Source organism: Pteropus medius, unplaced genomic scaffold (genome assembly GCF_902729225.1).
Source record: "Pteropus medius unplaced genomic scaffold, Ma_sr-lr_union100, whole genome shotgun sequence".
Classification (NCBI taxonomy): domain Eukaryota; kingdom Metazoa; phylum Chordata; class Mammalia; order Chiroptera; family Pteropodidae; genus Pteropus; species Pteropus medius.
Window position 1 is genome coordinate 1063353 of NW_024346062.1, and position 27934 is coordinate 1091286.

The 27934-nt window shown below is 35.8% G+C and overlaps 1 protein-coding gene across 2 annotated transcripts in view; it reads left to right on the plus strand.

Annotated features, from left to right (window-relative positions):
- The first annotated feature begins 524 nt into the window (after window positions 1–524).
- Window positions 525–27934, plus strand: part of SCAMP1 (secretory carrier membrane protein 1) — an 83755-nt gene continuing 56345 nt past the window's right edge. The window contains exons 1-2 of one of the 2 annotated variants that reach the window (XM_039874891.1): window positions 525–672; window positions 23004–23081. In XM_039874891.1, coding sequence (XP_039730825.1) covers window positions 616–672; window positions 23004–23081 — 135 coding nt within the window. In that variant the 5' untranslated portion in view covers window positions 525–615. The remainder of the gene's footprint in view (window positions 673–23003; window positions 23082–27934) is intronic. The other variant, XM_039874893.1, reaches the window with a different exon arrangement.

Sequence of the window (27934 nt, forward strand, 5' to 3'; positions counted from 1 at the left end):
TAGACTTTATCTTGGGCTACTCGAGCGGAATATCTTGGTTCTCCGCCCCATCCCCGTTTCCCCCTCTGGTGCCGGAAGCGTGGTTAAATAGCCACTCCCTCCCCAGGTGTGCAGCCTGCATTCCAGGCTGCCTTCCAAACCTGGAGCAGTGGTGGTAGTGGGGTTCTTTCTTGCCCACAAAATACCACCTCTTCCGCAAGTCACGTTCGTCCACAGCAGCGAATTTTAAATCGCTGGTAATACCATTAAGTCTACACTGACGCGCTCCTGGTCAAGATGCGGAATCTCAGTTTGCCTCACAGGACGTAGGACGAATCACGCCGTTCTCCGCTCCCGGCTCCCTCCGCCCTTAGTCCCTGTTCGGTCGTAGTCAAAGCCCGGAGTGCTGGATCCAGGCCCAGAGGAACGAACGGAAAACGGGAGCAGCGCGGCCGGCCGGCAGCCCGTCGCACCGGGCATGCTCAGTGGCGCGGCCGGCTGGGTGGCCCGGCGAGCTGCACCCGGATCTGCTCGGCGGCAGCGGCGGCGGCGACGTGAGCGCGCAGGGGGGCGGCGGCCTCGCCTCGTCTCCCTTTCTGCGCCTGGGTCGGCTGAGTGACGCCAAGCGCAACAGAGATGTCGGATTTCGACAGTAACCCGTTTGCCGACCCGGATCTCAACAACCCTTTCAAGGTGAGCGTTGTCCCCAGCATCCTCCGCCGCCGCGACGCGTCGTTGTTTATGAAAACAGACAAGTTCCTTTGCGCCCACTGTGCCTGCCCCTTGGCTTCTCTCGGTCGCCTCGACGGGGGCTCGGTGCCGCAGCACCCCTTCTGCCGGTCGCGCTCCAGGCCCCGCGTCACTCGCTTGGGGGTCGGAGCGGAACCTCTACGGCTGTGTCCCGCCGCCCCTCCCCACATCCCCGACTGACGAGGGTCTGACGAGGGAGTGGGCCCGCGCGCCAGGAGGGTTCCTGGCCCGCCTCTCGGGAACGGGGAGAGTGAGAGTCCTGGGCAGATGGAGTTGTCACCTGCCAAGCAAGTGTAGCCGGCCTGGCCGGGACCAGGAGGTGGTGATGGGGGCTCGCCCTCGGGAGGGGTTGTCATGGGGACCTGAGGCGGCGGCGAAGGGCCGCATGGGGTGATGGCAGAGGTGTGGAGAGGCGAGGGCACCGAGTACGCTCCAATTAAAGAAAAGATTGTTTTTATTTGTAAAACTTGTGTTGCGCCCAAATGCCACCAGTGACACTGCCATCCCCCTCCCTACCATAAAGCTAAGGTTGAGGGTCTGAGACCAAAGTTGAAAGTAAGCACACCTGGAAAAGAACAATGCACCTTCCTACTTAACTGCTCTTAGTGGGTAAACGACGGGATATTTTCCAAGCTCCTGTTGGGTCGCTGGTTCTCTGGGCTGTATGAGGATACCATTTCCTACCTGAGCTTTTTTCCTTTTCGGAGTCTGCCTTATCAACCCCAGCTTCGGAAGGGCTTGGCATAGGAAGGAGCGGGCATGGGAAGGAGACTAAGAAGTTCATTATCTGCGCTTAAATTAGCTCAACATCTAAATAAATATCTCTTTAAAAGTACTCCATGCTTCTTAATGAGCGCAGCTGCTTAGCACGTGAAAGTTGTTTCAAAATGGTTGAAGTTAGTTGTTTGTCAATTTCTCCTGGTTATGTGCATAGTAACTTTAATTTGTAGTCACAAAATAGCAACTTTAATTTGTCACACAAGTATCACTTCTGGCTTGTTGAGTTTACATCTCTTTTTACTCCTGGTTTGATCTCTTATTAATCCTGGAAGAGGAAAATTATCCCTGTTCTAATTATTCGCCTAATAATTTCACGGAAGATTATGTTAAATAATCCTGGTTATTATTGACAACTTTATAAATGTGGAATAGACCCAATCACTATTCTTTTGCCTCTGATGTCACTTAGGAAAATTCTATATAACTGGCCTGGAACATTCAGGTTTTTACAGATGATATGGTGGCACTTAAAGGAGAGTCCCGCCCACCCCCCCCCAGAAGTTTAGTATTTAGAATTCTATCATTTCATGTTATGGAAAATCAGATTATTCTTAAATTATACTTGATAACTTGCCAAATGGGTGTTACTTTAAAATATTTTAAATGTATAACATTGGGAACCTATTAGCTTTCTCTAGTTCAGATAATTGATTCTGTTTATTTAGCATCTGACAGTTTGGCTATTCTATTTGGTCATTCCATTTCGTGGCTCATTTTATATAGCTGGTTCTCTTGTTAGTGCATGACATTGTTTTCTTAGCCCAGACTGCTCTTTTGTGACATTTGATGTTGCCATGACACTTTTCTCTTCTGCCATACATAAGGTTGCTGAAGTAATTCTAAACCCAAAAGTAATTTTAAACATTCATTCATTGTGGCATAAAATTATAAACCTTTGTTCTTCATAAGTGGATGTACTCAGAGGATAATGATTATTCAAGTTCATAAAATATTTCAAGGGATAAGTAATTTAGGCCTAAAGAAGACTTGGTTGTACACATGTTTCTGTTTATGGTCTTTACCTGTTTTTGGTGACAATCACAGCACTGTGTATCTGACCCTTTATCTTTCCATTCGTGTCCAGCTGCCCTTCCTCTTCTCAAAGTAAAGCTTTACATTTATAGCATATTCTTCCTTTCTTTTTACTTTAGCCTTCTCTGTAAATGCAATTTTTGGAATAGCATTTCCGGCCCTCTCTACTTAAATGTAAAAAGTTCCTAGATTCATCTTTGAGTTATGATCATTTTTCCTTTCAAATATGTTTTTATTTTTAATATTAGAAAATAAAGTTTATATTTTCAAAATATATGATATTTCACAATTTGGCAACCACCTAATTTCTTCTTGATTAAAAACTATTTGATTTGCTTTTTCAGCTTTTTAACGTTTCACTTTTAGGAACATTTTTGCTAACATCTTCATTTGAGTCATGTCATGAAAATGATTTCTGAGGATAAAATCTTTAGATAATGTGACTACAATGGTTTACTTGATTTTATTAGCTGTTATAAAGTTATTTGCTGGATTCAATTCATTTTTTGAGCTCCTGTTGTATTCTAGTGGTTCTGGTAAGGTCAGTGAATGAGTTTATGGCATTTGAATAGTTTTCATTGTGCATTAAAAAACTTGGAATAACTGAAAATGTGTAGTAATCTGAAAGAAAATAGATTATTATACAGACGTTTGATAATCCACTCTTGACTTGTTATAAAGTAGTTTTAAAGCTAGAGAGGAAAACATTTTCTACATAGTCAACATGTATTCATTGAATAATTGCTCTGTGTCCCCTGTTCTTCTGTTCAGTTATTCATTCAACAGATATTGAAGAAAAAGCTATCCTTAAGGATATTAGCTTAATATGGAGATAAGCATGCTTGGAAAGTGAAGTAAAAGAGAGTTTAATATCGAGCAGAAATAAGTAATAAAGGCTCTGTAAGTCACTGTAAGAGTGTGGAATGAATACAGCGTGTTCAAAAGGGAATAATAAGTGGTCAGAAAATCTTCATGCCTTCTAATTTGCTAATCAAGTGGGTTAGAAAATTCATTTTGGAAATGACATTTAATGTAATTTTTAAAATAGAATCAAATTTTCAAAGCTGGAAAAGGAAAATCTTAAAATGTATTTAGTTATATCTCATTCTATGGATGAAAAAAGCCCAGAGATATATTTTACATTTGACAACCATCCTAATTTCTTCTTGATTAAAAACTGTTTGACTTCTATTGCTAACTTGCTCATTGATTGTCTTAGATCTAGGTGAAGGTAGTGCAGAATTGGCATTAGAACTTAGATCTGATTCCTAGTCCACTGCTTGTGGCACTGTGTTTGGTTGTATTTTTGACACCAAAATTCTTGTTTTATATTTGAAACTTGGACTTGAGGCTTTCGTGAGGAACAGCAGAGGGTGGTATTTAAAAATTTTAACTCAAGAGTTTTTTTTAAAAAAAAACCCAAACGAACCCTGCATTTAATCCTGGCTTTGTCACTAACCAGTCGTGAGACCTGGGAGAGTTACGTACCCTCTCTAAACCTCGGTTTGCTATTCTGTAAAATAGGATAATGGTGCCTTCTCCATAGGATTATTAATAGGGTTAGATGAACATACATTTAGCATGTAACAAGTGCTCAATGCATGGTGGCTTTAACTAGTTTTTAAAAAGTAGTATTAATAGTAATTCAAGAAATTGTATTTAATTATAGCTGCATTATTAGCTTTACCATTTATTAGCTTACTAATTTGGTAAAGTTCATGTTCCTTTTGAATCTTCTAGAGTGCTAGTAGTAGCTTTTTGGCAGGTCATGGTTGAGGAATCCTGGCCAAAAATGATTAAGTGGTTTGCCGTAAGTCAGTCTACTAGACTAGATCCAGGTTGTCTGAATTATAATGCTTGCACAATGTCCATTTTGTTTTGGCCTCAAAAATTAATTCTCTAAATCATCTTTTAAAAATGGCCTACAACTCAGCATTTTCATTGTGTTATCCTTTAAGTTACAGTAATTTTGGTGGTATCCTAGGAGTTTAGTTGAAGTTGAAAATTGAAAATATTGTCATTAAAAAGTGACCCATAATTTAAGGATGTTACCCGTTTTGTTTTCACGTAGTTAGTTGATGTCGCTCTTTCCTTATCCATTTAAAATTTAAGATTGGACATTGAATAGTACTAGGAAAGAATTTTGAGGATTTCTTCTGTGATAGTTTAACGTTTCAGACTTTATCTTGCAACATTAATCTGGACATAGCGATAGTAGTTTATGGTCTATGGTGTTTTGCATGCATGTCGACTACATGAGTTCCCACTCTTTTTTACTCAGACTGATATTTTGAAAAAGCATGTATTGAGCTGCTGATTATATTTCATCAAATTAAAATACATCATTATTTACCACTGTCTCAGTTATCTGTTGCTGTATAACAATCACAAAATGTAGTGGCTTAAGACAGTAATTATTTGCTTACCGTTCTGTTATTTGACTGAGACTTAGCTGGACAGTTTGGTTTTGAATGCTATTGCTGAAGTCACTCATGTGACTTCAATCAGCTGGCAGCTTGACTGGGGCTGCATGGTTTAAGATGTCACTCAGGTATCTGGCAATTACCTGGGGCTGTTGGTGGGGGCAGCAATGGGTTCTCTTTCATGTGCTCCCTCTACTAGTAATATCCTAGGCATTTTATATAGCGGCAGCAGTGTTCCAAGAGGGCAAGAGCAAAGCTGCAAGCTTTCTTGATTCATTTTACTTCTGCTACATTGTTAGTCAAAACTAGCCACAAAGCCAGCTCAGATTCAAAAAAAGGAGTGGAAAGGATTAGATTCTACTTTTTGATGGGAGGAAATGTGTCTCTTGATAAAGACCTTGGAACTGAAAAGATACACCTAGCATCAAATGGTGAGACTGGTACAGGATAACCTCAATACATGCTCCCATTCAAATAGAGGAGAAACGGAAGTCATGTAGCAATTGTTGGTCCATAGCAAGTCTGAAATCCAGCCAGGCTTATATTGTCAGGGTCCCCTACTTTGGGAGCAATGTGTGTTCCTTGATTAGGTTCCAGTTCTACCTGGAAATCTTTCCCTAATCTATTACTTTCTTCTGCTTTTGTCTTCATCCTCTGAGAAGTCCTTTTTCTCTGTAAGAAAGGACCCCTGTTTACTGCCAAGTAGCATTTTCGGTCTGCTTCCTACCCATTCAAAGTTGGGAGCCCAGAGCCTCTTTTCATTTTGAAGTGTCTCTGTTCCTTTTAGTTCAAGCTGGTATAACACTCATAACAGTTTCTTGTTTGTTTTGTCAGGGTTCAAACTATACCTTAAAACACATCCATAATTTTTTTTTTTTCTTGAGATAGTATTCTTTATGTAGGGTAGAGTGTCAGGTGGTATGCATCAACACTTAAGATATTTAGAAAACCTTTTGTCCTTTGGCTAATGAAAGCTCTCAGGCAGGTACACAGGGAGGCTGCTAGTGTGGGTGGGGTACCTCTTGCAAGAGCTACATGACAGCTAGTATTTGAACATGGTTTTATTTTTGGTCCCATGATTTTAACAATAATCATAATTGACATGATGGTGATCATGAGAAACTTTGGAAGTTTTTTTGCTGATAGTACCCCCCAAAAAGGTTTTTTGGAATACAATTAATATTTAGTAGTGCTGAATGTAGATTCAGGTAACTTATTGGATATGTTTTTAATATGAATCACCAGTGTGACATAGTTCCTGAAAAATATATATTGGATTAATGAAATTAGTGACCAGTTGCTAAAAATGAATCTACAATATTCTGTTCTTATCTACCTCATGGGTATTGTCTTCAGTTCTAAGTTCATATTTAAAGAGTGATTTGAACAAAGTAGGATGTGTCCAGAGGAGAAGTCAGAATAGTCATGGGTCTGGAATCAAGTCTTAAGAAGAATAAGTTTAAATTACTCTGGGTTTTGTCTACTGAAGCCTAAACGGAAGTATGAGATACTCAGATATTTTAAGGGTTTTTAGTTGGTTGAGTGAATAAAACTATTACGGCTTCAAAGAAGAAAACATTTAAGGATAATTGGCATTTTACATGAAGATAGATTTTTTTTCCTAACAAAGATTTAAAGATATTTATTAGAATAGCTTGACAATGCTTTTTTGGTATGGAGTTGCCCAGCACTTGAAGGAATTTAAGTAGAATTTGGATGACCTGTTAGAGATGCCGAGGTAGAGATTTTTGTGTCTCAATTTTTTCTACTTTGAAACTCTGTAATTGTTATATTTTTGTACCTCTATGAACCTTATTGTCTGCATAAACTCTCATCTTTCGACCTATTGGATATTGTCATTGAGTCTGATCATCTCAGCTAGCGAGGCAGCTTTGTGTTCTAGGGGCTTGCTATGCTCTGAGCCTCAGCTTCTGCTGAGGGAGCAGCCCTAAGTGCTTGCTTACACAGAGGTGATTGTGTCCTTCGTTGTGTGACCCTTGTCACCCTGGCCTCAGCTGACTGATTTTACCAAAGGTACCTGGCCCAAGAGAGCCAGTTTCTGAGCTGAGCAGGAGCACATATGATTGCTTAGTCCAAAAATTTTGCTCTAACAGGAACAGATAGTTAATGCACCATCTTTCTCGGGAAAGTGAACAAAAAGCACAGAGAACGTCAGGTAGTTGTAGTGCGAATAACCATGGAAAGACATGAGGACAGCCAGATGATCTTAATCACAAAACATCGAGTTGGAATTATCTGGCCTGGGCTTCACAGGTTTATTTTCTAGAATTCCTGTCTGTTGTCAGAGCTGCTGTTGAACTACAAGAGATGTTGCCATTTCTTAATTCCAATCTCTGAAACCTGACATCTGTATTTGTGTATATCTTTGAAATACCCTTTCCCAACATTTGAGGTGATCCGAGTCTTTTCTTTCAACCAGAATTGTCAAAAGGTAAATAAGAAGTAACATTTCTTGCCAAAACCATAACGGAATTAAACCTGTATTTAGTTTTTGCTGACAGAGTAATGCAAATACAAACACTATGGAATGTTTTTAAATCACAAGGGAGAAAATTTCTCATTTCCGATAGGTATGGGAAATTAAAGACGATGTGGAGATTGGATGGATTTGACTTTGTACCAAGCCTTAACCACATTTATTCCGTTTTATTTGTTCCTACTGAGGCAGCCTGTACTGTCCTATAGCTTCTGACTTTACTTGGTAGACCATTGTGGAGCCCCTGTTCCCTTTCTCTGTGCAAGAACTGCCACAAGAAGTCTTTGTGACCTGTACACAGAGAGCAGTCCAATAATCTCAATATTTGGCTTGGAGTGCTTTTAAGAATTAGTAATGCTAGGTCATCAATTGATGGACATTTGGGTTGTTTCTACCTTTTGACTATTATGAATAATGCTGCTATATACAGTTGTGCACAGGTTTTTATTTGAACACTTATTTTAAGTTCTCTTGGGTATATACGTAGGAGTGGAATTGCTAGGTCATATGGTAACTCTGTTGAGTCATTTGAGGAGCTGTTAGACTTTTCCAAAGTGGCTGTACCGCTTTATATTCTTGCCTATGGTATATGAGGGTTCTACTTCCTCTACAGCCTTGTTAACACTTGTTATTATCTGTTTTTGATTCTAGCCATAGTAGTGGGTGCAAAGTATCTCATTGGGTTTTGATTTGCATTCTCTTGATGGCTATCTGATATAGAATATATTTTTATGTGCTTATTGCCTTTTTGCATATCTTCTTTGGAGAAGTGTCTACTCAGATCCTTTGACTATTTTTAAATTGTTTTTTTTTTTTTTATTGCGTTGTAAGAGATTTTTATATATTCTAAGTACAAGTCCTTTATCCAGGTATATGATTTACAAATATTTTCTTCTATTCATCAGTTGTCTTTTTACTTTCCATTAATGTCCTTTGAAACACAAAAGTTTTCATTTTGATTAAGTCCAAATTATCTACATTTGTGGCTTATATTTTTATATTATATCTAAGAATTCTTTGCCAAATCCGAGATAATGAAGATTTAGTCCTATGTTTTTGCCTAAGAGTTTTATAGTTTTAGCACTTACACTTAGGTTTATGATTAATTTTAAGTTAATTTTTGTTTATGGTGTGAAGGTTGTACTTCATTTTTTTTAATTTCAATATAAGCTTTATTCTTAGTGAAATAAAATTTCCCCCTTATATTGAAACACAAGGAAATATCTAATGCATTTTAGAATAGCATATTCATGTGTTATTTACAGGGGTCATGCAGGATGGTGGGAGGTTGCTAGGTTGCTCCTTCTGAGTTAATGAGGCACTTTAGCATTCTCCATTTACAGGAGATGTTTTTAATTGTTGGAAAGTTCATGTTTTAATATAAGGCAAATTAAAAAGATCATATTTCCAAAATTAAAATACAAATTATACCTCCCAAAATAAAATTAAAACAGATTAACCAATCAGTTTTTATAACTTTTGGAAACATTTTGCCTGAGACTTTCATAGTCTTTTCTTGATGAGCTGTTAGGAACCAGAAATGAATATGCTTGTCGATGCCTTAACTCTCATGCTTTTAATATATTGATGTATCTTACTCTACTTCTCTAAGAAGGGTGTCTAAGTAACACAGTCTTGATGTCGCTTCTTCTGTATATCCTTAATTATAGGATTTCTGTTAGCTAGACTTCAGCTGATTCTCAGTGTTGGCTGTTCTGTTAGTTGTAGTTTTGATGTAGTTGTGAGAGGTAGCAAGCACAGCATTTACCTACTCTGCCATCTTGACTGGAACCCTGAACTTCATCTTTTTGTATGCAGATATCCAGTTGTTCCAACACCATTTGTTGAACAAACCGTTCTTTCCCCTTGAATGATCTTGGCACCCTTGTCGAAAATCTCTGTACTCTTTCTTAATCTATTTCTTGAAAAATAAATGGATATTTTATCTAAAAAGCCCTTTGTATTTCATGCAGAATGACTCCAAATACCTGATGATTATCCCTAGAGTATATATTAGCTTGCCCAGCTTTCAAAATTGCCAGAGCTAGTATTGCATCTACTTCTAAATCTCTGCTTGCTTCAAGACTTTTTTAAGCAGGATAATAATGGGATTTACACTTATTTTTAGAGTGTAATTTTGAACACACTCTGAATATTACCAACTTAATTCTTTTCCTTAAAAGAAACAGTTTCATTTATTTTCAAAAATATAAATGACTTACTGAATATTTTTTGCATATACACAAAAATGTTGGAACTTCTTAAACTAATAAAGGAAGGAAATAAGTGTATATTATAAAGTGTGCATTTTGAGTATTGCGAGATCAAACATTGAGTATTGGTGACATCAAACTAGGAGGAAGGGATTTGTGATCGTTATACACTGATACATTGTTATACACTGTGATACATAGTTATACACTGATACACTGATAGTTATACATTTTAATTTGTTAATGGAAGAAAAATCAGACTTGAATGCAGGCGACTTAGTATATGTAGCTATTAAAGGTTTTTTTTAAATCACAGTAAAAATGTTTCATATTGTAGAAAAATTATGTATACAAATACTAGAAGTTTCCACTTTAACCAAGAGATATAAGTAATGCTAGAGTTGTATACATGCTGTTGGCAGCCATTTTACCTGTGGGAATCCTATAATGGTGGTTAGAATCCTCACATGGTGATTTAGAATATAAATGGAAAGTGGTGGGAAATGAAAGTGGGAAGTGATAGGGAAAAAGCAGTTAGGAATATTGGCCAGTCATGACCAGGGGCTGGTATACTAATGTAATTTTACCACCATTTAGCAATTTTCCTAGAACTGCTGATGCTTGTTTTAGGTTGACTTAGTCTTGTGGTTTTGTTTATGACCTAGCCATAAATAAAATGGCATCTCAGTCATAAATTTAAGTGAATTGCTTGGAAATACGTAGCATATTGTAAAAATGCATTAATGTAATCCCCGAACTAAAAAGAAATATATTACATGCTTTTTCTATTTAATTAAAAGGTTTTGTTTGTTTGTTTGTTTGTTTGTTTTTTAAATAGAAATGTTTATATTTAAATCTCAGGGGAACTTCACCAGAGTTGAGTTCACCAAGAAAATGTTCTGTGAATTGTATATATTGTTGACAAACATTTCTGTGTTCTTAGCCTGGTGGTAAGGGGATTAGAGGAAGGAATATTTGAAATTTGCAGAGGTTTGTCTTCCGTCAGTACAGGGTAGTAGATTAAAGGAACCAGGCCACTTAGGTTTGCTTCTCCACCTCCTAGCTAGGTGACCTTAGGCAGATTACTTAATTTTTCTGCCTTCAGTATTTAGTTGTGTGTTTTTTGTTTTTGTTTTTTACATTTCTTTTAGTTCCAGGAGTTTTTCTTTTGAATCAAGACAAAGATGGAAGCTCTTAAAATAACAGATAAAGGAAATAAATAATGGTGCAAGATTCTTTGGTTGCAACATGTGATTATTTATTCTCTTCCTTTATTTCATCCCTCAATTGCCTATATTTCCTAAGGCAGACTCTAATTTTTATTAACTTTTAAACTTTTGGTATTAACAGAAATAGTAACAAAAACAAAACACACAAATTACTGGTTGTCTTACAAAGCTTAAGATTTCGAAGCTGTTATATATCACAACTTGCACTGAGGGTAATAATGAGAGCTCATTTTATTTTTATGACAAATCACCTTGTGGTATAAGTTTTATTTAAATGTTGGAAAGTTGTACACTGGATTTTTTAATGTTGGTGATTTTTGAAAAAGACGTAGTGTTTTTTTAAATTATATTTGAGTTTAACAGTTTTTAAAGTTAGGATTACTTTTCAAAATCATGGGATGGTAGCAGGAGATGAATCTGTGGACTTAAAACTGGAATTCTGAACATTTCCCCTCCATGGATGTGGCGTTGTAGAAAGTGCTCGGATTTGGTGGTGCTGTGATTTAAGCACTGGCCTGGGGAGCCTAACCACCAAGTTAACAAGAGGAGGTTATTTAGCCATAATTCTTTTCATAAGAAAATGTTCTATGAACTATACGTTTATTCTCAAGTGGAAAAACTACATTTAAACATTGAGTGCCTGTACTATGAACAAAACATTAAGACCTTTTAAAATTTCACAAATCTGCCACATTTAGTGGTAATTGTTATGGTATTTCAGTATTTAATACATTAAAGAAGAATGACAAAACCCATTAATTTTGATGGTGAACGACTAGGTATGATAAAACAATTTTTTTTTTTTTGCAAAAATCTCTTGACCATTTACTAAAAATAAGAGAGATTTATGTGAGCAGACCCTGCTGTTCTCTCATCTCTAGGATGTCATTTCAGTGGCTCATTAGTGGTCAGATGTGATTGAACTCATGGGTCAGGTGAACGGACATATGACCAAATATTTTCCTGTTCTACATGGTCAACCTTTTTTATGTCTGTAGACTTAAGTGCATTAATATTGGGGCACCTAGTTCTGTTACCTAGTTTCTCAAATTTTCAGAAGAAATTTTGGTGATTTAGTATTATAGGATGTTAAAGTATCCAATTTGCAGGTATTCATACTCAAGTGTCAATGTAGTTCCGGATTGCTAATCTCCCTACCTCATCCCTCCTTACTTTTTTCCTAGTGAGCATTTCTCTTTATTTAATGAGGGCAGTGAGTGATTCGGTATTTAGATTTTGAAGATGTGGATTTATAGCTGATTGGCAACATTTATACCAAGAAATATTACACCTGATTATCTTTTCTTTAAATAATTTTGAGATGTAATTCATATACCATACAGTTCACCCATTTAAAGGTTATGATTAAGTGGGTTATAGTATGTGTATCCACAGTCTTATAATCATCACTACTATCAATTTCAGAACATTTTCATCACTCCAAAAAGAAACTTCATATCCTTTAGCAGTCATTCTCCATTTCCTTCTAACTCCTCCAGCCCTAGGTAGCCACTAACATCCTTTTTGGACATTTCATATAAATAGAATTACACAGTATGTGGTCTTTTATGATTGGCAGCTTTCATGTAGCATAATGTATTCAAGGTTCATCCATATTGTAACATGTATCAGGACTACATTTCTTTTTATTGCCAAATAATATTCCATTGCATGGAAATACTACATTTTATTTTTCCATTCATCAGTTGATATAAATTTGGGTTATTTCCACTTTTTTGGCTGTTAGGAATAATGTTACTATGTATGTTAGTATATAAGTTTTTGTGTGAACATATGCCTTTTTCTCTTGGCTGTATACCTAGGAGTGGAATTGCCAGGTCATATGGTAACTGCCAAACTGTTTTTCCAAAAATGGCTGTACCATTTTACATTCCCATCAGCACAGTATGAGAATTCTAGTTTTTTCACATCCTTGCCAATACTTGTTTGATTTTTTGATTATAGCTACTCTAGTAGGTGTGAGGTGGTATCTCATTATAGTTTTGATTTGCATTTCCCTGATGGCTAATGATGTTCAGCATCTTTTCATGTATGTCTTACTGGCTGTTTGTATATTTTCTTTCGAGAAATGTCTTTTCAAATCCTTTGCCCATTTTTAAATTTGTAAAAATTTGCAAAAATTTTCTCCAATTCTGTGGGTTGTCGTTAATTTCTTGATGGCGTACTTATAGCAGGAAAGTTTAATTTTGATGAAATCCAATTATTTTTTTCTTGTGCTTTTACTGTCATATCTAAGAAGCTGTTGCCTAATCCAAGGTCATGAAGATTTACTGTTTTCTTTTAAGAGTTTTAATAGTTTTAGTGCATACATTTAGAGCTTTGATTCATTTTGAATTAATTTTTGTATATGGTCATAGATACTGGTTGTTTGTATAAAGTTACTTTATTTTTAAAATATTAGAATTTACTATAGATGCAAGACATTTTGGTACTATCTAAATGTTCAATTCTTTATCCTATTGATTGCTTTAAGAAGTAATTTGGTTTCTTGCCACTGCTCTACCTTTATGCATGTTATCTTTTTTTGACTGACTTTTGTGTAGTTCATGTAGCTCAAATATGGTGCCACGTAGTACAATGTGCAATTTGGAATAGCAGGACCATCTAATTCTTTTGCCAATGAGCTAATTTCTATTGTTTTGGTTAGATGATTAATATGACTTTGGATCTAATGGAATAATTTGAAAAATAAGCAAAGCATATTCTCGGTCTTTATCAACCATTATTTTTAAACTGGACAGTTTGCCAGTTAAATAAAGTCTTTGTACTTACTTAAAATTTTTTTTTTTTTTTTACTTTTTATTTTTATTTTTTTTATTCTCTTTTTTCCCCCTATCTCCTCCTTCCCCCTCTTCACCCTCTGGTAACCACTAGTCCATTGTCCATGTCCGTGAGTCTCTGTTTGTTTGTCCTGTTCATTTGTTGCTTTTAGTTTTATATCCTACATATGAAATTTTTTGTGTAATTGCTGTGATTGTATTAGAGCTTAAAGAGCTTCAGACTCAGTTGTCTTCAAGAGATTACCATTGAAGATGGAACAATAGTGTATTATTTATTTAGCTAAATTATGGAGCTCTGAAAGTGAATTAGACACTGATAGTCACTAGGAATACAAAGATAAAGAAGAGAAGTCCTTGATGTCAAAGAATCCACATTTCATTTGGGAGACATAATGTGCATAAAGTGCTTTGATGCTAAAGAAACAGAACAGCATATTTTTCAGATTGCCAGAGAAAAACTTCCTGAGAAGGTGATGCCTGAGTTGTCTTAAAGGAAAAAGAGGAATTGGTCAGTATTGTGGTCTCATTTCCCCTAAATGCAGAGTCTGAGATGCAGAAAGCTTATGTATTATTATAGTTCACCTCCCTCATTTTGTAGCTGGGGAAATTCGGACACAGAGGTTAATATTTCCAAGTTTACTCAGGAACTACAGAACTTTGGACTAAACCATTCCATGCAATGGTTTTAATAAGGATAATGTGGGATGATTTCTCATAGCTGCTAAAAGTGCTACTGACAATATAAAATAAAAGAACAAAGAAAGTACTGGACCTCTTAATTTCGTTTTTATGTGGTCTAAGAAACTAGAATTTCTTGCTTTCAATATGATTTAAGTCCCTTACATAGATCATTAACTATTTGGAGTAAATTTTCCCCAAATTATATTGAGAAATTTTGCTTTGTTTCCAAAGAATTCTTTAGAATGTAGAGTGTAATAGATAATGAAATAATTATTTTTTGGCACTTATTGTTAGTGTTAACATGGACAAATAGTGTAACTTAAAGTATGTTTTGTTAGCTTTTAAGTTGCACTTGTAAGATAAATCTGCCTGGGTGTGATTGCTTCAGTTTCTAATTTACTAAGGACATATTTGGGTCCATCAAAATTAGTTTGTGAGCCTCTTAGGTTTGAGTAAGATGTTCATGATGCTTGCAATAAAAATGAATATCAATTTTTCAAAATTATGATTTAATGAGTAATTCTTAATTATTAAGCACTGTTATAATGAGTTATAAAGGTTTTGTTAAAATACATGTTTTAGAGTTGCTGAGGTTTTTAATGGCTTCTCAAAGTTCCTTTTTTTTTTTTTTTAATAATTGGGGCATTTGGAAAATGTTCTTCTCCAGGTAAGTGAAATTCTCAGCATTTATTAAATTCTTATGATTTTAGTAGCCCTGAGAAGTATAGAGTAGGACAGAATTTTAACTGTTTGAAACCAGAGCCTCTCGTAGCCCTTAGCTTGGGTCTTCTCTTGTTTAATCAAGTTACCTGGTCTAGTGTATAAAATTGATTGGATTGAGCAGAGCTATTGAGGATATTTTGTTTTGTGGAGGGGTGCAGTGTTTAATTCAGCCTTTTTTTTTTCTTTTTGAGGAAATACTGTTTTAAACATAGATTTGTATTCTTTACTACATTTTCTTCTAACAGCTTGGTCTGTGGGGTCAGATTTTAATTTTGATCATGTCACTTGGGCAAATTACTTAAATTTCTCTGAAGTTTAAAGCAGTGGAAGAAAAGATCTAAGTCAGAATCTAAGTAAAGAATCTAAGTCATAGGGCTGTTCTGAGGATTACACGAGATAAAGATTCTTGTATAGTGCTAAACTAGGTGAATTCTTTCTCTTTGAATCTGTCTTTGTTTCTGCCTTCTTCAATTTCCCATAGGCATCCTTGAGAAAATTGTAAATATGCATTTTCTTCTGAATGTTTTAATATTCAAATTATTGTCTTCAGGTATCTCATGTGAAAAAGTGTTAGGAAGGTGAAAAAGTATGGTGAAAGTCTGCTGCTGTGCTGTATGAACACATTGGATTGGGAAGCTTCTGGTCAGGTCTCTTGTTATCTTTTGTACTTTTGAAAAACTTAGGGGACATTTAGCTTAGTCTGAGTTTTTTGTTTTTTGCTAACACAATTGAATTTGCCCAAGTGGTTGAAAGTGAAATTAGAAGCCAGTCTTGAAAAAAATCGTAATGCCTAGGTCAGCAATGTCCAGTGGAAATATACTTTGTGCCATATATATAATTAAAGATTTTCTAGTAGCCATATGAAAAAACCCCCGGTGAAATTAAATTTAATAATGTATTTTATTTTACTCCCCAAGTGAAAATATCTTGTTAACACATAATCAACATAAAACTTGAGATACTTTACATTGTTTTGTGCTAGATCTTTGAAATCAGAAACATGGTGTGTTTTGCACTTTCAGCACATTTCAGTTTTGACTAGTTGCATTTCAAGAGCTACATGTGGCTAGCTGCCACCATATTATATAGACAGGTCTAGATGAAGACATTGTGTTATAACAGTAGATAACTTTTGCACTGTAAGCTGTGTGTGATAAAAGAATGTCAATACTTACTGCTGGTTTAAAGTTTGTCTTTATTCCTTAGCAGTCACTTATGTAGACGGTGAGACTTTACCCGTCTTTGCAATCCCTATCCCATAAATCTCACCAGTTATTCATCATCCATTCCCTAATTTTTGTAACATTTCAAAGGCCTAAAATATGTTCTTTGATTATTGAGAGCATAAAACAAACAATATACACTCGTTCTTCTCAATTAAATCTGTAGGTGTGACATGAGTAGTTTCGTATTTTGAGAAGCTCATTCTGGTTCATCGTGAATAGATTGCGGGGAAAGGGTCAGAAGATGGGAAGGAGACCAGTAAGAAGGCTATTGCAGTTTACATGTGAGACATACTAGCAGCTTGATCTGGAGTGGTGGAGGGGAGGGGAAGGTGGAAAAGTGGACAGAAAGAAGGGCGAGAGAGGGGGTTGGTAGTAGCTTGAGCGTGATGTATGGTTGAAGGAATGTTTTCGTTTTTCTTTGTGTGCATTTTAAAGATAACAGACTTGTAATGTAGGTGTGAGGTATCCTGTTGAGAAGAAGCAGTTGAAAAGAGAGAAGAATAACCGATAGGGTAATCCTGAGAAAATACAGGAAGAGATGAAATTTAGATATGGATAAAGGTTTTTTCCCAACTAGGTTTTATTAAGTTGGCTTACACTTTGAACTGTAGGGACTGTCTAACACTAAGAAAAATAAAGGATAAATTAAAGACAAGTTATATTTGTATTATCCTCCCTCATTTTTTAAATCAGAATGGGAAGAAAACGAAGTTGAAACTAGAGTTTAATTAAGCAGTGATTTAACAGTTTTGGATCAGTAAGTGTGTTGGGGATCAGTATGTATACTAGGGAGCAGTAAATGTTCATATTTACTAAAATCTTTCTTACAGCAGATTTTATTTAAATGTGGTTAATGGCGGTTAACTTTGGCAAAGAATATCGGTTTCACCTGTTTTGGTTTTAGGCATGAAGAGTGCTCAGGTTACCTCAGGTGATGGAGGTTTATTGTAAGGATTCTTGTGGGAGGAAAGGAAGCCCATCACCGTTGGGCTCTGCAATTGTCATGCAACAGTCTCTGGGAGCTAACAAATTGTCCCCTCAATTGTCACCCTCCTGCCTTTCATCTCCCTTGTGCCAAGCAGTGGAAGCTGTTTTCATGTGAAATCAATACGTATAAAACAGATAAAAATTGATTCAAGTGAAGATTAGGGGGTTGATCTCTGACACCCTCTTTTCCCTTTTCTGCCCACTCACACTTCCTCCTTTTTGCTTCACACTGAGGCTCTTCTGAGGATCTGCAGAACAGTGTGAGAACTCATACACCAAGTCATTCCTCACTAACTAGAATAGCAGTAACTCTGTGGGCCCTGTTTTCACTTTGGTGACTTATTGGCAATTATAATTACTATTCTCCTCAGATGCTGTACCTACTGCTCCCTTTTCTGGTCACTTTCTTATGACTTAGCGTCTGTCTTTCTGCTATGTCTAGTGTCAGGTTCTGCTGCTGCTATCAGTCTTTGTCTCATATTCAAGCACTTCAAGAAATGGGATCTAATTGGATTGATTAGTCATTATCCAATATAGAGTCACTTCTATTGGGGTCTGCCAGGCTTTTTTGTGTCCACTTCTAAAAATGGCTGCATTTGGCACAGATACCAATTGCTCATTTTTTCACATGCAGCTAAGGTAATAGGGTCACATGACACAAAGGTTGTGTAAAAAACTGCCTCTGGTTGCTTTCCTCAGAAGGTGGCTCTGGGTGTTGATTGGCTTTTTCATTCTGTGAGATGTCCTATACTTACTTAATATCTCAGTTAATCATAAATGGAGAGGTTATTGGTGGTAATGATAACAGCCTCAGCTATCACTGAGTATTTTCCATATACAGGAACTTTATTAAGTATCTTGCATGTAGTAGTTCATGAGCTGTATGATACATTTTATTGATGAAGATACTGAGTCATGTCGAAATATGAAGTACTTTGTTCAGCTTACAGCTATTCATTAGTGGAACTGGGATTTGGATACAAGTAGTCAGCTTTCCAAACAGTAAAGGCTTACAATGAATGTATAGCATAACATTTTAGAGCTGCAAGTGATTGGGGCCATCATTTATCACGTTTCCCCTATTTTAGAGATGAGAAAATTAAGAGTTTGGGTGATTTGCCTAAGGTCACAGACTAGACATTTTCAGGAACCCAGAGTTCCTAATTCCTAGACCATACTCTTTCTACTACTCAACAAATACCTAAGGCCTAAGACATACAAGGTTTTGAGTCTAAATCTCGAAATTCCAACCCATTGTTAGCAGATATAGTAAGTTAGTAGGATATAAAGTTGTACACAATCATCCATGTGGGCTTTGTGTTATTAGATTACTGTTTGCCTCGAAGATGGTATATATACAGAGAATAAGAAGCAAGAGACTGAGGTTGATTTCCCACCAGAATTGTTTATTGAATTAATCTCATCATGTCTAACTGAAGGTGACAGTACTTTCTACCAGTTGGAATCTTCCTGTGAGGTTATATGTGGTAGCAATTGAGTAATGTCCAATTTAATGCATGGTGGAGGAAATCAGTTGACATACAGTGAAAGTGCACTATGGTAGAGGGTTTGGTAAAGAAACTTGGATTAAAGATATAAAAAAGCTGATTATGCTAGATATAAAATTTTTACTTATTCTCTTTTTTAAAAAAAAAACATTTTTGTAATGCATCTTGGCTTTTAATGAACTAGGACTGTGAAGTTAAGTGGCTTACTAAAGCCTTTGCAGAATAGCCTTGGATTAACTAAATAACATGAAGATAGAACTTTGTGCACAAACTAATCCAAATAGGATATTTAAATTCTAAAGAATGTCTTTACTTGCTTCTTGAATGTTAATAATATACAGGAGCCTAGCATATTCCTCTAAGTCAATAAAATAAGACTTTCTCAGAATGTTTTCCTTGTTAAAAATGCAAATTCTCAGGCACCATCCCAGACATCAGGGTACATTTACAGTGGTGCTCAGCAGTCTGGGTTTTAACCAGGTGCTTCAGGTGATTCCAGTGTGTGCTAAGTTTGAGAACCGCTGCCATAGGAGCAACCAAGTTATCAGTTAAAACAATTTCATCTTGATTATGTTGAGCAGGAAGCACAATATTTTCCTGTCAAAGTTTTGGAATCATTAGTAAACATTCAGCTCAACCACTGTTTTCTTGGTAAAGTTGTGATTGTGGTAAACTTTAGTATATTTTATGGGAAGAGTATATATAGGCATTGCAAAATCATGGCTTCATATTTTGTTTCAGAAATATACTGACTGACCTTGAGGAACTTTCTTGACCTTCTTAAAGCCATAGCTTTTTTCTCTGAAAAATGAAACAATACTGTCCACCAGGGAGGATTGGAAATAATATAAATAAGTGCTGGATACTTAATAGGAATTAAAAGATCATTATTAATATTCGGCTTTCTTGTTTTCTCCGTTTAGATACTACAGCTTCCTTAACTCTATATTTATTAAAACTGATTTGAAAAGTTAATTATGTGGTAATTCAGAGATCATTTCTTTATCTACCTAAACCATTCTTGACATATCTCGTACATATTGTGTTGCTTCATCACCTAATAGTACATTAGAAGAAATTCCAGACCAACTAGATACAGACTTATTTCACTTGAGACAATGATTTTGTCAAAGTGCCAGTTAACTGTCAGCCTGGATTAAACTTTTCTAAAATCTGGAAGGAAACAAGTGTGTTTTAGTTATTGTAGTCAAAAGTAGAAAATTGAAAGGATGATTTCATTCTGGGTCTCTTCGGAATTAAGTTAGACCTTACATAGGATTTATTTTAATTTTATTTTATATAGGATTTTTAAAAAAGAGAATGTAATGTGAATTTTAGGACACTTGGTGATTGAATATGCATATTTATAAAATGAGAGTTGGACTCATTGGACTCAGTGTACTTCCGTAGCATTGAGAGAATAATGATGGCATGTTGGCTAAGCGGGATTCATCCTTCTGCATCTACATTTTGCTCCTCCTTTTTTTCTTTTTGAATTAATTTTCTTCTATAATTATGAAAAAACATTTTCATGGTTCCAATGAAGTACTATAAAACAAGGTACATTTAGAGGTCTAGCTTCCAAGTCTATGCTCTCTTCTCCCTGTTCTCTTCCTCTCCCTATGGTAATCATTAGTCTTTGTTTAATTTTTCCTTTTTTAAAATATAAGTAAACACAAACACTTTGATTTTTATTTTCCTTCGTGGATAAAAGGTAACAGCTTATTTACACTGTTCTTTTTCACTCCATGGCAGTGTATACACCTCCTTTACAACTGCGTAATACTCAGCTGCATAGTACTTCATCGTGTAAATGTACTGTTTATTCAGACATCTTCTATAGATAGACATTTAGTTTGCTTCCATTCTTTTGCTATTACAAATAGTATTTTGCCAGTATATCTTTTGGAATATATTTCTGGAAGTGAGATTGTGGGCAGAGTATTAATGCAGACACAGTTTTGCTAGCTATTGCCAACTTTCCCTCCATGGACGTTGTAACAATTTCTGTTCTCGTTAGTACTGTATGAGAATCCTTGTTTCCTTACAACTTTGTCAATAGAGTATGTCAGACTTTTGGATTTTTGCTGATTTGATAGTCAAGAAATAATTATATTGGTGTAGTCTTAACTAGTAGTTTTCTTGTGAGATTAAACATCTTTTCACTTCCATGTTTTGAATTACCATATTTATGCTCATTTCTTAAGGAGGATTTCTTGGTTATTACTGCTGCTACTATCTAAAGAATTACTCTCTGCTTTTTTCCCCCCAGCCCCAGGGGTTGTATTAATCACTCAAGAAACAGCATAACCAGGCATGCACGATTAAATTAAAAGGACCTATTTACCTATTTCTTGTATTCAAAGAAGTCACAATTCAATTTGTGAAAAAGGTTTTCATGAAGATCATCATGGTTCAGTGAAATAAATGCTAATGAGATAAATGCCAAGCTCTGGGAGGACTGATCCTGGGATGGAGTGACTTGAGTACCTGGAAGATACAGAGATCCTTGGTTAGCATATGAGGTAGGCTTTGGATTAAGTCTTTAAGGAAGAGGGAGGAGATTGCTAGGCTGACCCTGCCTGGAAGAGTATTCCTGCTAGAGGAAGGAATGCCACATATGGTGTGTGAGGACTCACAGGTCACCCAGCTTGGTGAGCATTGATTTTGCAGCTGGACCATCTAGACTTGCTTAGTCTCCATTTGTTGACCCTAAACCCACTTCTAAAGTAAGTTAACCATAGCAATGCCAGATGAAAAATTTTATTAAAACATTCATATTTCTATTTTCTTAATTTTCCTCTTGTGACACACATTCCCTCATGATCATATTTCTGCTCCTTATATTTTCAGTAAACTTGGGAGAGAACCCTGGGAAATAGTGATTTCATTCCTTCTCATTTTATTGTTGAGCAAGCCTAGAGCCTTTATTTTTTGTCTGTGCGGACTTTTATCCTTACTACTTGCTTTTTGCTGAGTTCGAGGTTCTTTATGCAGTAGCTTGTTTCATTTGGCTAAGGCAGAAGAAGGATCTGGCAAGGTGAAGGTGGTTGTGAGAAAGTTAATGAGGTTAGAAAGGTAGGCAGGCACTAGGCTAGATGGTCAGAGCCTTTTATTTCGAAGAATTTGCACTTTATCTTCTATTTAGTGGAGAGCCTCTAAGAAGTCCGGAATGGGTAGGGATAGATGATAGGAGTTAGAGGAGGGAAATGACAAAGTTAGTTATTCATTTTTGAAAGATACCTTTGATGACTATTGAGGAAGATGGATTGGAGAAGGTACTGAATAGACAGAGAGCATTGGTCCCCAGACTAGCAGCAGCAGCATCACCTGAGAACTTGTTAGAAATACAGATTCCCAGGCCTTACCCGAAACCTATTGAATCAGAAACTTTGGGGATGAGGCACAGCAATCTGTGTTTTATTTGATTCTGATGCATGTCAAAGTTTGAAACTAGGGATATCAGGGCCAAAAAGGTTACATTACAATTTGCAAATACTTTTCACATTATGTTGTTGATTTTTGTCGAGATGTTTATTAAGTTTTTTTTATATTCACAAGAGAGATTGAATACGTATCTAGGATTTTGTGATTTAGTTATTTATATGAAAGCCTAATATTAACAGATTGGAAAAGCTGAGATAGTGTGATGACATACTTGGGAAAGGGGAGACAGTCTAAGATCATGTGGAAAAATATTGGAGTAGAATAAAACAAGTAAGAGGTACTTAATCTTGAATGCTCTAAATGTTGCTTTTGCATGACATTAATTTGTAATGTGGTACTTAAATCTGCAGTAAGGAAAACTGAAGATATTAAAAAGGTGAACATGAACTCTTTGTGGAGCCTAAAGGAAAGGATGGTGGGTTTACCCAAGATTTGCTAAGATGCTCTTGTGCAATCAGTTCCACAGCTATTAAGAGGTGGTCTGCTTTCTCTACTTTCAGTCTTTATATAGCAACTGATTTGCATCTAACCCAGTTTTCATTTGTTTTTCTTTGAGGATGTTAGGGCTGTGGGTTTAAATTTCAACTTTGTTGGAATGAGACTGAGTAAATCTAATAATCTTCATTTTCCTCCGTTAGCTTTGCTGGGTGACCAAAAGTACAGATAAAGCAAACACTTTGTAAATAGAGGATAAGTAATCTTTTTTCTCTTTTGAATTCTATTCCAGGACCCATCAGTTACACAAGTGACAAGAACTGCCCCACCAGGACTCGATGAATATAACCCATTCTCAGATTCTAGAACAGTAAGGCCTTTTGAAATCGGACTATTTTTAAATGTTAACAGTAAAATTAAATAAGAATTGTATATCAATTATGGTTTCTTTTAGTTGGTTAAACTTATGTAAAATGAACTGTTAGTGTTTTATTTGGAATTTAGCAAATTAATTTTTTTAAAATAGGAAGGAATATCAGTAGTAATTGAAAATTACCTTGATGGTCCTACTGTAATACTGCAAATTTTCTTTTATACCACACAAATTAAATTGCTAATAATTCCTCTAATATGTAAATCTTACTTTGTTAATTTACATAGGAGAGAGAAGTGTTTTTTGGTGTGTATGTTGTCTTCATGGTAATATGGGGTGATATTTTCTTACTCTGAGAGACCTATGTATAGAACTGTACGTGAATATTTGTGTGATTGTCATTTGGATTAGGTTATATTCTGAATAGTACCAGCATTCTGCTTTAATAGACTAGAACCTCTAGAACTTTACCTAGCGTGGGAACATATTCTTCTCTTCAAAATTTAGTCTTGAATTATAAACATAGGAGTATGAGGAAAAAAAAATCCTTGTAAATAGGGGTTCTCTATCTTAGATGTGTATTAGAAGCACCAGGGGAGCTTTATTACACTATCCACTAGGACCCTAATCTCTTATAGTTGGGTACTTTTTTGTTTGTTTTTGTTTTAGCTCTTGTGATGGTTTTACTGTGAACCAGTTTTGAGAACTGTTGAGGTAGGTTCTGTTGAGAAATTTCTCTGGCAAATGATTTTGTCTCCTGTGTTTGAGTCTTTAGCTTATGTATCATACTCATGAGGTCCCTAATTTTAAACATCGTTTGCTCCTGAAATGTTAGTCATCGTCTTAAAGATATTGAAGTTCTTCAACTATATGCTCGGATGGTATATATCAGTGTAATAATCTTTACTTGAACACCTCTTCCTGTTGTATGTTTTTCATAGTATGTTTTTCATAGTCTAGGAAATATTCGAAAAGGTTATGTAGCTTTTTGCTTGGAAATTTCTTCAAGGTGTATTAAATTAACTTTATTTTCGGAAGAGCTTTGTACGAAGTAAAAGCATACAGCCGTGAGAAAAGATGAAATACTGCCATGTGCGAAAACATGAATCTTGAGATTATCAGGCTACACAAAATAAGTCAGACAGAAAAAGTTGAGAACCATGTGATTTCATTTATGTGCGGGATATAAAACTGAAAGCAACAAACAAGGCAAGCAGAAACTCAGGCACAGACAACAGTTTAGTGACTACCAGAGGGAAAAGGGAGAGGTAGGAAAGGGTGAAGAGTGTTAAATATATGGTGATGGAAGGAGATTTGATTCTGAGTGGTAAATATCCAATGCAATATACAAATGATGTGTTATAGAATTGTCCACTTGAAACCTATATAATTTTATTAACCAGTGTCACCCCAATAAATTTTAAAAAGTGGAAAAAAAGGAGAATGAACTATTGTGGTTCAAAAAAATAAGAATGAACTTTTAAATTTCACTTTGTTATTTCAAAGCCCTCATTTAGCACCCTTTACTTGTGTGTAGCAACGGCAGCCCAGGCTGGGATCACTAAAGTATTTATTGAAAAAGTAAATTTCAGATTGGATCATGTGAAATAAATGGACTAATTTTGACATTTAAAATGGCAGTTTCATCTGGGGAGGGAGTGGAAATGGGAACAAGACTTTAAAGTTTGCTGGTAAAGAATAGAAGAGGTTTTCATATAACTTCTAAAAAGATTTTACTATCAACAAACATGTTTAACCTTTTGACAGGAGCAGCTTTAGATTATTTTTATCAGTGATAGCAGTATTTTTTTTATCAAGTTGTCTATGCCATGTACTTGTATTATAATAACATTCAAAACGGATATTTTAAATTTTCATTTTACTGATAAAGAATCTGAGACAAAGGTCATCCAGCTTGGAAGTGGCAAACTGGTTCACTAACACATCTGTTTTCTGTCGAAGTTTTGCCTTTTTCCATTTTGCTAGTCTTATCTTTAGAGATAGATGCCTAAGTAATAGAGGATATAGTCCTTGTATATGAAAAATTTCTTACCTAATTGAGATTTTAAGAAAACAAATAAGATATACCCAAGAAAAATAAAATGTAAAAATAGAAATTATGGTCCTTAATGTTGAGATTCTATAATCAAGGAAAGTTTTCCAAAAGAGTAGTGTTAAGTAAGTAGTTAGGCAATAAACAGAGAGAAGCCACTTTACGATGGAACAGTGATACGCATCAGAACCAGAAAAACTGCGAGAGCACTTACGCATTTTCCACTGAACTTTTTACATGATGAAAAGCACAGTTGAACTAATAAAAAATTAAAAATTCCATTGTTCTTTATATGTATGGTTTGAGAAATTTGTCCTTTTTGTAATGACTGTGAATATTGTCTAAAACAGATTAGGTGTACTTGGATAATTGATTTAAGTAGTATGTTAGAACTTGGTTTAAATATTATTTTAGTTGATTGGTGGTATTCATATTTGTCTTAGAAAAGTTTTTGTGAAAATGAACATTCTGGATTGTTGCATAAGGGTGTGGTGAACTACTTGAGGTCAAATAAGATCCTTCTGCAAAATGAATGTATAAAACTTTGCTAAGATGTCTTGTTCTTTTTTTAAACTAGGTTTCTTTTTATATTTAGTTTTGTTCAAACGGATACTGTAGGGTATTAAGAAAGGCAACAATTAAATATTTGAATAATTTTAATAATTTACATATTAATTCACTCTGTATTATAAATTCAGAGAAAAGAGTTGTCACAGGACACCTTATAGTATAGATTAAGTCGGTCTGTTGGCAGTATAATGGAAGACTATCAAACACTTGAGATGTGGCTGGTCTGAATTGAGATATACTATACAAATGGAAGGTAGTCTTGAGTTATGAAATAATTTTTTTGTTTGAACTCAAAATGCATTTCCCCACTGAAATTATGTTGAGCATAGTAGGCAGGTTCCCAAGCCTACCCTTTAAAATTGAATGCATTAATTACTAGGATTATTTTATCTCTGAGAATTGGGTATGTATCAGTGGAGACTTTTAAAGTAGGTAATAGTTGAAAATGCCTATTGCAATTTGATTTTCACTAGTTTCAGCCACTAGTGATGGCATTCATGGCTGCGGGTAGGATTTCTTCTGCTGGGTATTGAAGTATAGGGATGGGGACACCTATGTGTGTGGAGGAAGTGTGGCACTGCTGGTATAAATCCGCAGTGATATTTCTCAGGGCTTTAGTTTACTGTCCTTCTTTTTCCTTCAGAAATAGGCTGCCTGGTTCCTTTTCTGTTCTGCTAGTTGTTGCCATATATGATTTCTATCATATATACAGAAGAACCATTTCTTCATATGTACAATAGGATCTGTACCTCCTGACAGAAAGAACCAACAGAAGACAATTTGAAGTACTGGTATGCCCACGTGGTCATTTCTGGCCATAAGGGACATAGATAAGTGATTTATGTAAGAACTGCCTCTAAGATGATTCAGAACATGAAGTAGACTGAGAGTCATAGGCTTGTATTCTAATCTGGGCCCTGCCACTAATTAGTTGGTAACTTTAAGCAAACCATCTAATCTCTTTGGACTTTTTTTTTTTTTAATGTGTAACAGTGGAGGCGGAGAGGCTAATGTTGGGTGAAATAATTTCTAACATCAGTTTTTCTTTTGAAAATGGGTAAAACTTTTAGCTCTAGGGGCTGACTGGATATAAATGTATTTAGTAGTTTATCTCTTATACTGTAAAAGCATTTTCTGTACTGTAATGCTGTGTGTCTTTTTTATTGCTGTGAATTTTTTTTTTTCTTTCCCCTTTGTGTCTTACTGTCTTGGCTTTCTTGGAGCTCATTATCTGTCCTTTCTGGAATCAATCTTCTTCATTTCTGTTCTCATTTAATGGTAACTAGCGCCTTCTGCCCTCCTAGTGTCATTGGCTAGAAATACCCAAGTCCTCTTTGGCTCAGACAGCGTCCCTTTTTTTTTTTTTTATCTAATCAGTTGCCACATCCTGTCATTTATACTACAGGAGATATTACCTGTCCTTTTCATTCCTGTTAACCTGTCTTAATCCAGGTACTTCGGTGAAATAATACAATGGCCTATTTACTTACCTTTTTTGCACTGCGCCTAGAATTTTCCTAAAGCAGAGGTCAGATTAGGTCAGCTCTCCTTAGAAATGTGTACATTGATTATGCATTGCCTATTTAGTAGTGTGGCATGTGAGGCCCTCCATGATTTGACATCAGACTGTCTTTTTTTTTTTTTTTTTTTAATTTTTTTATGGTGACATTGGTTAACATAATCCAGTAAGTTTCAGCTGTACATTTTAACAGTAAGGCATATATATATATATTTATATTATGTGCTTAGACTGTTTTTTTTTTTAAATTAATAGACTTTATTTTTTAGAGTAGTGTAGGTTTGCAGAAAAACTGAGAGAGCCCCCATATACTATCCCCTTAGATTATCTTTTAAGTTTTGTCCTCTAACGTGCCATTTGCTCTAGCCAAAGTCATCTACTGACTTCGCGGTCATAATGCCTGGCTCCCCTTACTTATCCTGACGTCCTTCAGTGGGTCACGATGAACTTTTCATGCGAGATATATTCATTTTCTCTTGCTGTGTAACAAATCACTATGAATTCAGCATCTTGAAAAACACACATTTATTATTTCACTTTCTGTAGTTCAGGAGTCTGGGCACAGCTTAACTAGGTCATTAAGGTTTCACAAGGCTGTGATCGAGGTGTTATTTGAACTGCATTTTCATCTAGAGGCTGGATTGGGGAAGAATCTGCTTCCAAGCTCATTCAGGTTATTGTCAGAATTAATGTTCTTGTGATTGTATG